The following is an 18,259-nucleotide window of genomic DNA, read 5'->3' as shown; positions in this document are numbered from 1 at the left end:
TAAGTATATTCAAGAAGGGGGGAACAATACGAGGTATTTCCACTTAATAGCCAATGGTAAACACCGAAAAAAGAAAATTTTCCAATTAGAGCAACAAGAGGGGACTATTGTTGGCGAAGATAATTTGAAGGTTTACATTACAGAATTCTATAAGAAATTGGTTGGGGCAATGTCACCAACCAATATTTCTTTAGTTGAGGAGGACATACATGATATTACGCAAATTTCATCAATTGAGAATGACATCTTGACGGCCCCCTTTACGGAAGAGGAGGTTTTTGAGGCAATTTTTCAGATGGAACTGAATAAAGGTCCTGGACCAGATGGCTTTCCAGCTGAGTTCTACCAAAAAAAATTGGATGTACTCCCTCCGTTCCTTTCTATAATGCCTATAGATTTTTGACATTTGTTTCAGAATATAAGGTTGTAGCTTGGCTCTTTTTCAATTACCCCTTTTACATGCGTGAAAAAAATCCATACAAAAAGGAAACAATTAATTGAGATTCCTAATGCATGACCCCAACGATTCCTTAGATTTAGGAAGCAATGTTTTTATTTCCTTAATATAACCTGGTTGCACATATATGGAGAGTCAATCGAGATTTGTGGGATTTGTTATGTTAATTTAGGAAGTTACCGATTTTCCTCATTTTACTGTGATCTCAAATCGTTAATCTAGGGGGTCTTGTGTAAAGAACACTCTTGTGCTAATTTCCGTGCCAAAAAACTATATGCACTATAGAATAAAACGGAGGGAGTAATAAAGGATGATCTAATGGCTTTGTTTTCACAGTTTAGCAAAGGGGAATTGCCTCTTTACAAACTAAATTTTGGAGTTATTACATTACTACCCAAAAAACAAAATGCGGTCCAACAATATAGACCTATTTGCTTACTAAATGTATGCTTTAAGATATTCACTAAAGTTGGTACGAATCGTATCTCGGGGATTGCCCCAAGAGTTATAAAGCCAACCCAATCAGCCTTCATGCCAGGTAGAAATATTTTGGAAGGGGTAGTCATACTTCATGAAGCAATTCATGAGTTACATACTAAGAAAATGGATGGGGTGTTATTTAAAATCGACTTCGAGAAAGCATACGATAAAGTGAAATGGCCTTTTTTACAACAAACATTGCGAATGAAGGGTTTTGCTCCAGAATGGGGTAGATTAGTGCAACAGTTTGTTCAAGGTGGTAGTGTTGGGGTCAAGGTGAATGATGATATTGGTTATTATTTTCATACAAAAAAAAAGGTTTAAGGCAAGGGGACCCTCTGTCTGCAATGCTTTTTTAATATCGTAGTGGATATGCTAGCCATCTTAATTGAACGAGCAAAAGAGGATGGTCAACTTGGAGGGTTAATCCCACATTTAGTTGATGGATAACTCTCTATACTACAGTACGTTGATGATACTATCCTTTTTTTGGAACATGACCTCAACAAAGCTGTTAATATGAAATTAATTTTGTGCCTCTTTGAAGAGTTATCGGGGCTTAAGATTAACTTTCATAAAAGTAAGATTTTTTTGTTTTGGGAAGGCAAAGGAGGAAGAGGACATGTATAAGAAGATCTTTGGATGTGATGTTGGACAACTCCCCTTTAGGTACTTGGGTATCCAATCCATTACAAAAAAAACTCAGGAATTCAGACTAGTATCCGGTAGAAACACGTTTTGAGAGTAAACTAGGATACTAGAAAGGGAAGTTACTATCCTATGGTGATAGGTTAGTACTTATTAATTTAGATTTAACTAGCTTACCAATGTTTATGTTGTCTTTCCTACAAATACCTGTTGGGGTAAGGAAACGTTTGGACTTATATAGATCTAGGTTCTTTTGGCAGTCAGACGAAAACAAACGAAAATACCGGCATACAAAATGGAATATTGTTTATCGACCCAAAGATCAAGGGGGGTTAGGTATTGAGGTTCTCGAAATCAAAAACAAATGCTTATTGAGTAAGTGTCTCTTTAAACTTCTGAATGAAGAGGGGGTGTGGCAAGAATTGCTACAAAATAAATACCTAAGACAGAAGACATTATCGGAGTGCAAGTTAGACCTACCGGTTCCCCTTTCTGAAAAGGATTGATGGGAGTTAAACTGGAGTTTTTCTAGGGGTTTTTTCAAAGTGGGTAATGGTATGAGTACCCGCTTTTGGGAAGATACATGGTTAGGAAATACTTCTTTGGCTCACCAATATCCGTCCTTGTATAATATTGCACACCATAAGAATGTCATAGTTGCACAGGTGTTAGCCCAAACACCACTGACTATTACTTTCCGAAGGGTGTTAAGTGGTAAAAAATAGACTGCATGGTTGCAATTATGTCGAAAACTCATGATGGTAAATTTGAATGAAGAGGATGATCGTTTTGTTTGGAACTTGACATCAAATGGTCTGTTTACAGTGAAGTCGATGTATGAGGATCTTATTTGTGATCATACTCCTTTTCTGAGAAAGTACCTCAGGAAGGTTAAAATTCCACTTAAGATTAAGATTTTCATGTGGATTTTGAGTAATAAGGTACTGTTAATTAAGGATAATCTAGCTAAACGTCATTGGAATGGGTGTACAAAATGTGTTTTCTGTGGGGAACGGGAGACCATTCAACATTTTTTATTGAATGTCCTTTGGCTAACTTCTTATGGCGTACGGTTACTTTCACTTATGATCTTCCACCTCCGACCAATATTACTAATATGTTTGGTAATTGGTTAGATGGAGTAGATAGACAATCTAAGGCTTTTATCCGGATTGGGGTTTCTGCTTTATGTTGGTCTATTTGGAGGGTCAGAAATGATATAATTTTTAATAAAAAATCTCTTTTCATTTCTTGCAGGTTATCAATATGGTCTCCCATTGGGTCCAGCTTTGGGCCCTACTCTCACCAGAAGAGCAGCGGATGCTATGGCTTCTGGATGCACACGACTCCTGATGGTCGCTCAGAATATCTTGTGCCAGGCTGGTTGGCGACATAGTAGAAGGCTATGTTGATGTGTAGTCATAGTATGTGTTGTTTTCGATGGTTGATTTTTGTATCAATCCTCGGTGATGCGTGAGTTGTAAACAATACTTTTCCGAACCTTATTTTCAATAAATGGTCGTGTGTATCGTCATGATGCAGAAGCGGGGTATTCCGCCATTTCGAAGAAAAAAATGTATGACTGAAGATTAGGAGATAGGATTAGGACCTTCTTGCACTCAAGTATCTTCCCTTATTGTACTTGTACCTCTATATATATCCCGTGTAGTATAGATTTTATAATTTCTACATGAAATCGGAGCAATTAATCTCACAATGCCGATTCTAGGTTCTCCTCCCACCATTTTCGCATCTTGCTGCCTCTTGGGAGATTAATCTCCTCGAGGTTGCAGCGCCCTATCTTGATCAAAGATCGAATCGGTTTCATAGACTAGATTAGATCAAATTTCAAAGATTTCAATTCCATAGATTAGATTACTTAGATAAATAAATCTCTAAATCCACTACCAGAAATACTTTTGTACATTCACGTATGGGTGTGGGTGTTCCCATCACCGTTCATTTATTTCTCGAGATTCATGTCCACTATGGTAGATGAAAAAATTCATTTCTTTTTTTTTTCTTTTTATTATTCAAATCTCAAAGTACAATAAACGATAATCCACTACACAGATCCTCTTCCGGTGAAACTCAGCATAGAAATCGGCTCAAGAAAATTTGCCATGTATGGAGCCGCCGAGCCGGCGCCCGTCACGATCTGTACGGTGCAAAGTTGGCTCCTCCAACAACACCGTCACACGAGGCTTCATCGACCTCGGTGGTGCAGACCCACGGACGATGGAGCACAAGCGCTTCACACGCGGCGGCGCGTGGGCATGCAGACCTTGAGTTGTGTGACCCGTATGGATCCACCTAATCCATGCGTGCAGGAGATAGGATTAGGACTTTTTTACTCCAAATATCTTCTTATTGTATGTCTATATATATTCTTGGGAGTGTTAAATCAATACACAACAAATAGTAGGGATCCTACAATTCCTACAATAGCGACAAATGAGCTTGGTTCTCATGGTTAGGTTCTTTGTGTGGAACCAACCCACACCAGGTTCATGTCATATTTGATTGTACTAAAATCACTTAAAATACGCGCAAAGAAATAGCCACTAAGAAATATAACTACCATTAATCTATATAAGCATGAAGTACAGGGCATGCCTGAACTCTTTGAACCTAGCAAATCAAGGCTACCGTGTGTCTCTTATATACAAACTAGGAGGCATTGGCGCGGCGCACGCCGCGCCCGTGGCATAATATCTGAAGAGCCATGACAGAGTTGTGTGCAGATGAGCTTCATGGCACAGCTAAGTTAGGTACACCTGCACAAGTATGAGGGCGCTATAGGGCAGAGTAGCACGGCTGAAGCATCAGAATGCTTCATACGATTATACACACAAATATAGTAGTGCAGAGACATAGAAGTATGCTTTTAAGTTACTACACACAGCTGGGTAATAGATATCAAGGACACATTGTCTAGGTTGGCCGGTAGTTCCGTATTGTACATAACTGATCTGTGGTAGCACGCGAAATCTTCACTCCACGTAACTTTTTCTGCTGATAGCTTCCAGGCTGGGTCGGCCATTGCTGAACATGAGGCTTTACTTCTCTGCGAGAACAAAAAGGAAAGTAAAGCTAGAGCATCTTTATACAATTGAACTGGGTATGCTTAGCTTGTGTTCGAAGTTTATAGTACATAACTACTGATTTGTGCCGGAAGAGTGCCTTGTTAACCTGTTTCTTGGCTGATGCTGAATTTGCCTGTTCGGTCTTCCTTTTTTTAGATGCAAAGATGGCGCCCTTCAGTAGGAAAAAGAGGTGTTATTCGATTTTGCATTGTTGTGTGCCTTTTAAGCTTGTGTTTCTGGGAACTAAGAGAACTAGATTTAGATGTGCGCCTTGGCGCACGACCCCGGGGCTCTCGTACATTTTTATATTCTACATTACGCTACTAAATCATGTGGAAAAGCCATAACAGGCTTAAGCTATGTGTGTGGATTTAAATCTCTTAATATGATCACACTCTAATCACCAATGTGCAGTTCCATGAAGTCTTTTATTTATGGTCATAGTTATTATGGCAATGTTTTGACAATAAATTTTTTCAAAAAACTAAAGTATTCCAAAACCACAATGTTTCAATGCCAAATAACATGCCTAATAGTTGACATTATAATAGATACTTCGAGGGTTTACAATTCAGGAGGTGACAACACGTGATGTGTCAAAAGCAACCAAAAAAACTTAACTGATGCCATTACATGTAAATTAATCTAACAAACTATGCAGCCAGGGTGAAAAGCACATGGCGTGTCAAAAGCGACTTTTTTTGCAGAAGACACATGTCAAAGCTCTGTATCAGCTTTCGGCTTCTCGCTAAGTTTCTAATCTGTTGATCACTGTCATCCATCATCCACTTTCTGATAGAAGAGGAACAAACACAAAACAGGTAACGAAAGCCCAAACGCCATCATCTTATTAGAAACGGATTACGTAAATGTATGAAAGAACAACATGTCTATTGGCTAAGGATAAACACATTGTGCAAGGCAAATAAATTAAGGAAAATACTACCTCTGTTGGGGATTTTAAGGCCGCCGCAGCATATTCCTGCCTCCTGGTCCCCGTACGACTTGACCGGAGGTGACGACTCCATTGTCACCTTGCCTGTGGTTGCCCCCGCCGCGCTCGCTGGGAAGGATAAATCCAAGGCCAGGGTAAAAATCTTTTAAACTACCACTAAACGAAATTGGAAATGGGTCAGTCCAGTTGAACCACAAATTACCAGCCAAATAATAAGTAAACCTTTAAATCATTCAATAACTTTTAGTGGTAGTTGAAAATATGAGCACATGAAGCAAGAGACGAGCACACCAACTTCCTAAAATATTACAATTTATAGGAACTAATAAAATAAGAGGACATGATCCACATTATAACATCTTAAGTATGCATATATTTACTGAATTTTCCTATATATATGGCAAATAGTTACTACAGTTCATCTCTAATCTAAGCATTTGCACACAAGCATAACTCATATTTACTACAGATGGTCAGATCGAGACAAACCATGCTTTCATGTACGGTGCAAGTTTAGGATTGATTTAAACCTTAATAAATAGGAAAGGTGTGAATGATATTATGAAGAATAGTGCAAGAAAGTAAACTGATATGCAAGTGATTCATTATTTAAATCTGCATACTCAATTAGTCAATACAAAATAGCAACTGCCCAACTTTCATGTACCTTTAGGGCAGAATACCAGTGACCAAATAGTGTAGAACTCAACCTCATCTTGCATTTTCTGCACACTGAAATAATAATGCCAGCTAGGTTAGCTTCCTACGGTGATTCTTCTGTAGAGATTTGCAACATACTTATCGATTAGGAAATCTGAATGTAATGATAGTTGCAACTTGCAAAAGACCAAACACACACTGTAGAAGAAACCGAACTTGACCATGCAAATAAGAGTATCATGTCAGGAAAGGAACTGACAGAGTGGATGGGAAAAATATTGGGCTGCAAGGAAATTATTACCCGATGGAGTGGGTCTAGAGATGAACAAATGAAGAACAACGGGCCAAATTCCTGGTTGGATTTATATCAAACAACTTGTAGGCATAGACCAAAAATAAATCTGTGCAAACAAATATAATAGGTTATGAGCATTAAATCAAAAGAGAAGTGGAAAACAGAGGAAGGGAAGCAAATCATCACGGGAGAGGAGGGTTTGTTACGTGCGAGGTCAGGCAAAGCCATCACCTTTTCTTGTTCTCTTCACCGAAGCTTCATCTGGCTTTGATTCAACTCTCATCGTTGATTTAGAGGCACTAAATATTTTCCAAAGAAGAGACGTTAATTTTGAGCCAATTAAACGATTATATGCAAAAAGTAATATATTTTTTAGGTTTTACCAAATGGATGGTCGCAGCGTCAAGACCCAAGTTTGATATGCGATTTAGAGGTGTGCACCCCATGGCTCTCGCCTGTGTTTATATTTTGTATAATAACACTATTAAAAAAACTGGGGTGGACCTTGGCGTTTTGTAGAAAGAACAAAGGAAACTTCTTAAACAGGGGTGATAACACATGGTGTGTCATAAGATATAAAATAGCCGAGTCAAATAGCCTATAAGCAACCCTACTGGTACTTAAGGAGTGCACAACGAATTTTAGGGAGATGGTCTTGATTCTAAGTTTAGGAATAGCTCATCCTCATTCTCAATCGGCTCAAGACAACAACTCCGAGCCACAGGGTCAATGAGGAAACAGAAGATGTGGGGCAAGATGTTCAATCTTATTTTCTAAATCATGCTTGGTGCACAAAAAAACATTGAAAATAGCAGTCCTCAATACAAACAATCAAAGGAAATATATAAATCTAGCAGCAACATAACAGAGCAAAACCAGGGGCGGTTTAGGCCACAGGCATTCCACTTTGGGACAAACTTGCCAAAAAATGTAAATAGTAGGAAAACAAGTGAAACTCAGCAAAATTTCCACATAACTCGAGAGCAGCCACTGTTAGAACTATAATCAATCTAGAGGTATAATAGATACAATAAAAGATAAATAGTAGGAGAATATAGCAAGCACAAAAGCACCATAAATCAATTTGTAATGGAAGTATAACATTTCAGGATACATACTGAATATCGCAGTTGATCCTAAATAACTAAATAAAGTTAACCTAAACCATCAATCTAAGAAAGCTTTAATACTTGTAGCATGGTTGCAAAGCTTTTCGAATGATGGTGTTTCCTTCAACCTTCATGATACATAAGATAAACAAAATCCTGAACGTTTGAGACGATCATTTCCATCTCAGGCAAGACCTGGCCTCCTTTAGCCTCCCATCCTTGTCTGGACTGTTATTGGGTAGTTCCTCGTTGATAGTTCCTCCACATAGCTAGCAAAACTGCATCTCTATACATGCAAGAGTTTCAGCTACAACATGCCTTGTGATACCTGAATACTGCATGCAGCTTGCCACCAGATAATTACCCCTTAACACTGTACCAGATCCGGTAAGGCGACATCCAAATTAATTATAACCACACAGTTTAGGCCGCCTTCGGAAACGAATTGGAACTCAGCTGGTACTGCAATTGGAACTCAGATTTAGATATGCGCTTTGGCGCACGATCCCGTAGAGCTCGTGCCAATGTACATTTTATATAACATAAATAAAAGTTAACTTCCAACAAAATAATACAATAGATTTCGCGGAACGACATCGGTAGGACGGAATTAGAAAAACACACGAAAGTACAAACGGAGCATCAAGTGTACCAAATAGGTGAGCAATCTCATGGTCAGAGATAAATACATGGATCTAACAGGCACTAAGTAGCTGTTACTCACGTTTAAAAAATACTTTATAAAACTCTACATTAAGCATTTATAAAAGAACGAATATAAGCAAGCAGCAAGTGAATGGCAACCAATATGAAATACACACAGATCAATCCAATTTATTTGAGCGGTGAAGGTAACCGAAAAAGAACATAACTGTGAACTGAAAAGGTAATAAACAACACCAAGTCTATTACAAAAGTGCATAACAATTAGTATAGATACAACCACATCGGGCCTTAACCAGGAATTTACGAATGTGTATTTTATGAATAATGCACACACCAAAGCTACACACGAGCATGAACACAACAAACACTTAGTTCATATCTACAGGCCAACTACAAAAGGAACACGGTCTTAAGAGGCCACGACACACAGTCAACAGGAAACAAACGCCTACTTGAAACTTGCATCACCAAAAGCGAATGTTCTTGTAAAGGAAAACAGGAATCAACAATTAAGGAGAAGATATCGGTGGTAATGGCTACATTTTCGAAGCATGTATATGTTCAGAAGATGCCGGCAGAATCAAATACTGATAGCTCTTTCAGTCTAGGCCATACCCGAATATCCCCTGATATAAAATTAACATGAAGTTTCTATCTGGTTCACATAGACCCGAAAGTTTCACACAATCACCGCCGCCAAATATACACATCAAAGACAAATGGATGTTCGTTAGTGCATGATTGTTCAATATGACGCCCTTCTAGGCTATATCCAATAACCACCAAACAAGAGGAGCATTATAATAGCACAAATTTTAAAACAAAGTTTCTATCTGGTTCAATATATTAGTAGACTATTTGGGAAAGATGCATAACATAAACAGAAAAGAAATACACGAATATTTCCTAGTCTTTTGGAGCACGAAGAGACAATATGAAAGTAAACCGTCAAGAAACGCCATTAAAACAGAATTATCCAATGCTAGAGATGTAAAGTATATCTCAGTTTGAATTGCTGCTGTTAACCTAGTTACAGGCAATGAAATGGTTAAATGCATAGGGGCATAGTGAAGCAATAGTTGTGTAAAGCAGGGAAATGATATTTCGCAGAACATCCGAAAAAGTTTAATTATGCAGTCTAATTAACATACCACAAGGTGAAGCAAACTACATAGCTAAGTAGCTGGCATTAGAGCGAATCAAAAGCAGTTGCATAGAGCTAGTGTCACTGAAGGTATCATCCAAACAAGATGCACAAGAGGACTGTTGTACCGAGGGAACTGGTTCATATGTACATGACCACTACAAAAGGGAGGACATAACCCTCAAATCCACTGGTAGATAGACAAAGGGTACCAAACAGATACCAAAGGCCGTCGTCGTCTAGTGGCAGCACTCCTGAAAATGGAACCATGAGGAAATAAACGGTGAACAGCAGGTTGCAACAGCCAGATGGTAGGTATCACAAATTAACATACAACAAACTACTGATCTACCTCTCACTGTCCTGATGGCCAGTCATGTGTACACTGAGATGTGTTGTATACAATGAAGCAAGATAATTTTCAGGAAACAGTAATATTCCAGGCAGGCCAAAGTGTTTGCTCATGCTCTAATTTACTACAAGTGTTCACTTCTTATGAAGTGGTGCGTTTAGCAAGACCTAAAACATGTGTACAAGTACATAAGGCAGATTTTTGTCTTCTTTGGACACAAGTAACTAAGTTGTCGTTAATCTCTCAAGTCATAAACTCCACGTCAATATTATCTCAATGTAGCTTCTTTTTATTCTCCTAAATATTACTATCTTTACCAGCACGTGCACAACATGTAGATAATTAGGCAGAAACGCAAGAATATAATTACCGATGAATCACCCAAACAATCTAGAAATGTGAGTGCACCGAAAAAACCAGCCAAAGGAGCACATGTAGAGCAATTCAAAAGGATTATACCTGCCTCTAGCTCAGGCCTTCTTTTTCTTGCCCGCTGCATCCGCCCGAGTCTGCGGCTGCTTGCGCCTAACGGGCAGTCAACAATAAATCTTAATCATCATAGGTCAGGAAAACATATTGCACAAACCTACCACAACAAAGATCAAGTCAGCAGCACAAAGAACTCGAAACGCATAACTTTGCAAAAACAAGGACACGTGCAAGCAGCAAGTTAAAATTCATGCAGATTCATCTCATACCTAAGTGGTCACAGAAACAAACCAGGAAGACTAATGCAGAAAATATAATTGAGGACAGGAACATCCAATGTGGCATAGGCAATCTAGACAAAATCAAAACCAAGAGTCGCACAAAACAAACACACGATTTTAGGCCACGCCCTATGCATAATTAGAAGGTCAACATCAAATAATGGTGAATGAAAGACGAACTTTGTTTGATGACCTGTCCACTAAAGGAGCAGCGGACGGGGCAGGTGGAGAATCTGGAGCATCAGATGCAGGCAAACCAAGCTAGCATAGGGGGAGGACTGTAAGAAAAAGATAGCTAATAGAAAAACAGGAACACGCATCGCTGAAGCATACAGAACTTCACCTCTTTAGACTGAACTTGAGGATCCAGCACTTCCTCGGGCTGTTCAGGCGACGTTTCTGTGAACATGGCCCTCTCGACTTGTGAGCCAATCTCACCCTTGCCATCGCTGCACGCCATACAGAAAGATATTAATCACTGAACTGAAGTAAGCATGTACATAACAGAAGTAACACACGAAGCTGGTGCACACACCTAGGTCCAGGAGGTTTCGTGACCGATTGTGGTGCCTGCAGGAGCATCATTTCAGAGCCTTTTGTAACATACTTGAACAAGTATTTCATCACCACGGCTTTGTTGGACCACTCAACATTCATCTGGCCCTGGTATTTTTTTAACATAGCCAAATTGTAAGGAACGACCCATTGGCTATTAAGCTATTTTCCATTTTTAACACACGACGACCATTATCACGATGCATGTAAAGTGCATAACCATCCTCTACCCAGGATCAAGCAAAAGATCCTCGGTGATCTCAGACCATTTGGGATTGCATGTAATGGTAGAAAAAAGATCAGGAGTGCCATAAACACGCAAAATGGCAATATCATCTTGAAAATTTTCATGAAAGTAACGTTGGCCACCAGTATGGCTAGAAGGCAAAATCGGCGAGTCGCGAACATTGCAACCATCCACAAAACCTTGACCAACAGCCTCGGGAATACCCTGTACATGCTCGGACCTAAGTTTTTATTATTATTATGAACCACAAGCGACACTCATATATGCTAGCCCGTGCATCAACAACAGCATACAAAGACAATAAACCGTAACACATATTGAAAAAAGACGGTCAGAGATCACTACCTGAGAAACAAGGAGTCCCAGGAACACGTCACAGACAGTCCCAGCAACAGCTCACAACAGCAAGTAACCTGAAGAACACGACATTACCAAACCCATGTGACAGCCGAGAAACACACACGGGTTAGGCGCAATCAGGGCAAAGCAAGCAAGAAAGGGAAGATGGCACCTATCTAGAAGCAAAAGTACAGACGGTAAACGAACCACCACATGTAAGTAGGAATAAAAACAAGACATAAGGAAACCAAGCCCATGTACTTGCACAACATAAAAAGGTAGAGAGGAGCAAGTGGACTAAAAGACTGCAAGTTTTAACAATAATTTTCTAAATTGTCTCTGCTAAAAGACTGCAAAATTTAACAGGGGATATGTGTATATTTCTCCCAAAAAAACTCAGCTAAGACATGGCCATTGCGGAGCGAGTTTGCGTTGTGGCTGAACCATTTCCCAGCATTGCTACTGTCTAATAGAGCTTTGCTTATTTATTTATGGAGAAATCTCTTTAATCCTATGAACTATTACTTTTCCCATGGTTGTCCAGCTATACTTTGACATAACTAACTGGAGTTGGGGCTAATCGTCCAGACAATTCAAATTCTGCTAAGACCACTCAAACCACTGTAATCATGAAAGCACGATAATTTTTTTTATAGCATAACTGTACAGTTTACAACCCAATTGCCTCACTTTTGCTAATTTGTACAGACAACCTAACTTTTGAGAAGGTGAGACAAATATGGGTAAGACCACACAAAGCACTTTAAATTTCACAGGTCGGATACCGTATCAAAGTTTAGTTTCTCGCTAGTATCACATATACATCTGTCGTAGTTGCACAGTTTATCTACAAACTAATAATTGCCTCACTTTTGCTAATTTTTGTAGACAGCTTGACTTTTCAGAAATTCATACAGCATCTACTCGCCGAGTATGCACGGAACAACTGCTAGACAACAACAGAGGTGCAAGCCACCAACCAAAGCAGAAACCAGAATACGCACCATGATGGAAACTAAGATAAGATATCGGCTGCTCTCTGGCTACAATTTATTATGGAGGTTCACTGATCTGTAACAATGGATACAGAGGAGGATAGAACAAAGGGCACTCACCAACAATACAACCGACCAGCAGGTCAACGGAACAATCCGCTGCAACCCCACGCGGCAATCCCAGCAAGGTGGCAACCTGCAAAGAAAGAAGCAAAATCCAAAAGAAAGCATGTCAGGCGTAAGATGTGAACATAGAAACGCAAAGAAGAAGAAAAAGAAATCCCCACGGTGAAGAACAGCGTGGAGAAAAAATACCCAGACCAGACGGAAGGGGAAGAAGACGGATCAGAGAAAGTAAGCAATCAAAAAAAAGGAAACCAAACAAAAATCTTGCCAGAAAACACCAAGGCGGAAAGGCAAGAAGATGGAGAGGAGAAAAGAAACGATCGCAAAAAAGTGATTCGAATCGAGCGGCACGGAATCTCAACCGAACCCCAACACCGAGTCGTCCGCACGGAGCTCAATCAAACCCCAACACCGGCCGCTCGCTCTAAGAGGGGAAAAGAGATGAAGCAACCTCACCTCAAACAAACCCACGACAGAGCGCCGCCATGGACCAACGCCGGCGGCCGCTGATGACGTTGAGCAAGCGGTAGACATGGATGCCGGCGGATGTACGGCGGATCTACGGTGCAGCGACCGGGCGGACAAGGCGAGGATGAGACGACGGTGTGGCCGAAGCGAGAGCGGCGAGGGGAAAAGTGAGGTGGATGGCCACTGAGCCTCGACGCCGGCGCACTAAAAGGATCTCTCTCCCAGGCAGAGCTCCTCCGTGGGCAAATGCGGCGCCGCCAACGAGCCGAGCGCACTCACCGGCCGAAACAGCGCGCATGGAAATGTCTAGTATACCCCTGCTAGTGGAGATATTTCCACGGGCCGGCAGCACGGCTGACCGGAACAGATCTCACCCGTAGCGGCTGACGTGCGGGCCCGGACGATGGTGGATCCCACAAGCAGAGTGAGGCGGGTAGCACATGGCTGTTGCTTGACTTTATCTAGTGGGGAGAAACACCCACGCATAGGGCACAACCAACCAGGACGCTTTTGCTCTAAACCACAACACGCCTGACATGGACAAATCTCACCCGCAGCGACTCGCAGGTGGGTCCGGATGATGGTGGGGCCTAATAGCAGCCTGAGGAGGGTAGCACACGCCTGTTGCATTGGTTTATCTAGCGTGACAAACACCCACGCGCACGCTACAGCCAACCAAAACGCTCTCTATCAGCCACAATGAACGGACCAGATTAGCCAGATGCGAAAATCGGACGGTTGAGAAGCTCAAAGCGCTGTGAGGCCCCCTATGGGGGGCATCGTTTATACCTTTAGATAGAAAAAAATAGTTTGCACTGACCTCCTCTATATCGGATTCAAACTTTTCTATAATAGTTTTGCTCGGTGTGGCGTCTGAGTCTCTGGTATCTTCTATTCCATTTGGTACTTCGTCGGGAGGGGAAGGTGCCAGGGCTTTTTCTTGAAACGGTGTTTTGGACAGCGGACAACGGACATGATGTTGTCAGCTTCGTAAGCTTTCTGTGTGACACAGGCAGTGACCAACATTTTGCGCCGACAACATTTTGCACAGCGGGTCGTAAATCGCTTGCTTTTCCTCTGGTCGTTGCAACAACCAGCTCTGCATCATGGCGTAGGCGTATTTTACCATGTTCACCAAAAAAATATGAATCCACATATGAACTCTATTTTCTTCATTTGGTTTGATGTCTTTTGTGCTCACTCGCAACTTGTACCTGAAAATAATGGCAGCCTTACTTTTTTTCCGTTTATATGAGTAAGGGTGGTTTTGTCAGTGTAAGCAATACAATTGCTTACCTGTGTTGCGCTTCTCTGCAGAAGCAGTGCAGCTGTAGGCGTTTCCATTAGGGACCGACTTTTGCAGCATACTTTGCAGGAAAAGGTAATCTCATGATAGACAACCCCACAAATCTTAAAAACATATGGGTCATTCCCAACATTAACACTCCTGCCAGCATGATGCTGGTAGATGGAAAAGCAGAAGAGATACCCTGCCATCTCGACAGCAAACGGTGTATACACAACGATAACTCTTGCCTAAACGTTTATTGGCGATACCAGTATGAAGCGCCATAGACCACCATAGCAAGACCTACCAGGACAGACAGCTGCAAAGCACAACCCAACACAAAATGAGCAAGAAGAGAACAAACAACTCTAAAATAAGAAACCAATAAAAGAAAAAAACAACTTTTGAAGCCTACCAAATGGGACTATATCATAGAACAAAACAGAGGAAACGTATTTTTTGATGAAATTATCCTGTGATATGTAGGATAGAGTAGTTTAAATGTGATACATGAGTAAGTGAAGTGGGGTCAATTTGGCCAAAAATAAACCCCTCTGGCCAGGCTAGTTAAATTGGCATATTGGCTTGCAAGTTCTTACCATTTTGCTATGATGACTGCCCTGCAAAGCAAAGAGTGGCTTCATAGAACCATCGCCTATACAAACGTACTGGCAACTCATGTCTGCATTATTTTGTGCTGCTCCTTAAGCTGCCTGATTCGAAGGAGCTCTTTAGCACTTCTAGTAGTCCTCTCAATTCCATTACTAAACCAGTGGCCTACAATTGCTTCTCTCTTAATTAGGTGGACTGTAGTTTGCACATAAACCTGGTTGTATGTAGTTAGTCAGCTCCGGTAATAGGCCTCATAAACTTCATGGTTAAAACGTTACAGGACAATTATTTATTACTTGCAGGACACCGGGGATGATAAAATCTGAAGAAAGTCTGATAAAATGTAACACCTGAACGTACACCAGAGAATAGCGCTAATATGTTTTTTAAACCTGAAGAGTAGACTGCAGTAGAAGAATTATTTCCCCTCACAATTGAAGAGGCCGAAGTATCCCGCCGGAGCAGATACCACCTCAATAGATTGGAGCAAAGTATGCGGCATAGCAGGACCGGCAGAATAGGCGCGAGGGAGTCCTTAGAGTCATAACCAACAGACCGAAGACGACCCAGGAAATTTAGCACCTAGCAAATAAGCCGACGGCAGAGGAGTCCAAAAGCTCAGACTCTACAGGGACGACGGGCAGCTGCCATCACCATAGCAAAGAAACATGAAAAAGAACACCAAAAAAATGTGGGAAAACAAAAAAAAAGTTACAAAGAAACAAAGAAAGACATGAAACGGTAGTAACTATGTGAGCCCATAGAATGCATATATTAGAAAATATGGCCAGATTTTAAACGCCTCTAAAGATGATGAAGCACCTCTCCATATATAATACTTCTCTGCCACTTCCCTCCTCTTACCGCTACTTTTGAGGGTAAACTTTGGTAAGTTTCATGTCAAATAGGGTCAGCTAAAACATAGAAAATGAATTAGATATCTCTAGATTCTATTCCTAAATTAAGATAATTCTTATGCCTCTTCTGTCAAGCATCATACCCATCATGTCTTATAGTGTGAAAGTGATATTCTCCATGCCATGGTTGCACCACAACATTTAGGTGAACAATATCACACAGAGAGGTAAAAGTAATAATCAAAACGAAAATAGCTAAGGAGAACATAAAGGGGTTAATAAGAGGGAAAGAGATCCACTGGATCCCCGCACACCTCCACCACGCGTTCACCGCTGCGGGATCCCCTGTCACGCCTAACTTCGATGAAGGAGCAGCAACACGCCCATCCACACTTTTTCACTGCGGTGGAATCCCCGGCGCGTCTACCTTCGATGAAGCAACAAGAGCAGTCTTCCCCGCCATCTCCATTGTCGAAAAGGTCGCCGCCCCTGCTGGAATAAGAGATGAAGCAGTAGCAGCTTCCCCCAATATCCACTGTAGAGGAGGCCGCTGCCCCCGCCGGCGGCTCCATGGCTGTCTTCTTGGTGCCTCCCGCCACCGTTTTCGACCCCACAACGTAGGCGGTGTGGGCCACAGGAGGGACGGCCGGCTGGCCAGCACGTAGGGCGGAGCTCACGCGGCACCCATGCTGGATGGCGGCACGCACGGAGCGGCAAGCGTGTGCTGCGGCATGGGAAATGGCCGGGGCCGGAGGGGATGCCCACGGGCTGGCTGAGACGGATCCGGCTGAGACAGCCATGGGTCTCATCCAAAGAGAAGCTTCGAGGGGAGGTGGAGATATTGGGGAAACGTCCAGAACTGGAGGACGCACGCCTCGATGCCACGATCTAGTGCAAAATAAATGCTGGTTTGTTCGATGGTGGGTCCAACACCGCTTTGACCAAACAAAATTAAATTAAACGCGTTAAGAAAAGGAAACCGGAAGTTTGCCGGTAGCCGGTAGCCGGGGAAAAAGGAAAGGAAAGTTACTGCTGGATGTAAAAAAAGAAACAGAGTACGTGTCATTCAAAGGAAGGAATGTTAGCCTCTGTCAAAAAAGGAAGGAATGTTAGCCATGGAAAATTGCCCATCCACAGTAGACCAATCAATTAGGGAGTGCTAAACTGTACAACTTTTATATAGGGTATAATTAAATTAAACGCGTTAAGAAAAGGAAACCGGAAAGAGATGAATCACCGATACACGCTATAAATTCGTTTGCCGGTAGCCGGTAGCCGGGGAAAAAGGAAAGGAAAGTTACTGCTGGATGTAAAAAAAGAAACAGAGTACGTGTCATTCAAAGGAAGGAATCTTAGCCTCTGTCAAAAAAAAGGAAGGAATGTTAGCCATGGAAAATAGCCCATCTACAGTAGACCAATCAATTAGGGAGTGCTAAACTGTACAACTTTTATATAGGGTATAATTAAATTAAACGCGTTAAGAAAAGGAAACCGGAAAGAGATCAATCACCGATACACGCTATAAATTCGTTTGCCGGTAGCCGGTAGCTGGGGAAAAAGGAAAGGAAAGTTACTGCTGGATGTAAAAAAAGAAATAGAGTACGTGTCATTCAAAGGAAGGAATCTTAGCCTCTGTCAAAAAAAAGGAAGGAATGTTAGCCATGGAAAATAGCCCATCTACAGTAGACCAATCAATTAGGGAGTGCTAAACTGTATAACTTTTATATAGGGTATAATTCTACTATTTAATGGTTTCGAATACATTAGAACAGTGCCAGAAAAAGTACATTATAACAAATTGGGAAGAACCTAATTCTTCCAATCTATGTACAAATATTTCCTCCGTCCATGAATACAAGGTCACATCGTTTTTCGTGTGAAATTTTAACCAATGATTTAGTCAACAAATATATGTCATATGTCATCCAAAAATATACCCATTGAATATTCATTGAAATTAAAATGTGCATCCGATGATAATCTCTTTCTGCAAGGGTCATCCTAGAATACAATCCCACTTTGTTTTTAGTCAAAATTTGCACCCTGCCCCCTCCCCTCCGAAAAAATCCCCAATAAGACTAAATATTGCACCTCGTGGCCTACTTTTAACATCAAAAGAACTGCCACTGGGCTCGTTCAATTTCGGCCCCTTTCGAAATTAAACAGGGAGATCCTATGATTCACCAAAAAAACACAAAGATTCGACATAT

The 18,259-nt window shown here is 41.2% G+C and overlaps 1 protein-coding gene across 28 annotated transcripts; it reads right to left on the bottom strand.

Annotated features, from left to right (window-relative positions):
• Window positions 1-4,199: 4,199 nt before the first annotated feature.
• Window positions 4,200-16,943, bottom strand: LOC127308058 (uncharacterized). 28 transcript variants are annotated; one of them, XR_007856235.2, is made up of 15 exons: window positions 16,364-16,942; window positions 15,180-15,836; window positions 14,589-14,899; window positions 14,113-14,506; window positions 12,819-12,894; window positions 11,710-11,777; window positions 11,098-11,225; window positions 10,906-11,011; window positions 10,312-10,823; window positions 6,965-9,754; window positions 6,788-6,880; window positions 6,588-6,687; window positions 6,294-6,358; window positions 5,618-5,782; window positions 4,946-5,463 (listed from the first exon to the last, which is right to left on the bottom strand). XR_007856235.2 is itself a non-coding variant. In XM_071821715.1 (11 exons), the coding sequence occupies exons 7-10, from the start codon at window positions 11,217-11,219 to the stop codon at window positions 10,318-10,320; spliced, it is 369 nt and encodes a 122-aa protein (XP_071677816.1). In that variant the 5' UTR covers window positions 11,220-11,225; window positions 11,710-11,777; window positions 12,819-12,894; window positions 14,113-14,506; window positions 14,589-14,899; window positions 15,180-15,836; window positions 16,364-16,938; the 3' UTR covers window positions 7,648-9,754; window positions 10,312-10,317. The 28 variants fall into 28 exon arrangements, 10 of the variants coding, with proteins under 10 accessions (XP_071677816.1, XP_071677819.1, XP_071677818.1 ...); XR_007856236.2 differs by having other exon boundaries at window positions 6,813-6,880; XR_007856231.2 differs by having other exon boundaries at window positions 4,941-5,463; window positions 6,294-6,880; window positions 15,180-15,406; window positions 15,489-15,836; window positions 16,364-16,943.
• Between the last annotated feature and the right edge of the window lie 1,316 nt (window positions 16,944-18,259).

Source organism: Lolium perenne, chromosome 6 (assembly GCF_019359855.2).
Source record: "Lolium perenne isolate Kyuss_39 chromosome 6, Kyuss_2.0, whole genome shotgun sequence".
In the NCBI taxonomy this organism is placed as follows: Eukaryota; Viridiplantae; Streptophyta; class Magnoliopsida; order Poales; family Poaceae; genus Lolium; species Lolium perenne.
The sequence above is the reverse complement of the archived record's forward strand: the minus strand, read 5'-3'. Positions and strand labels throughout refer to the sequence as shown.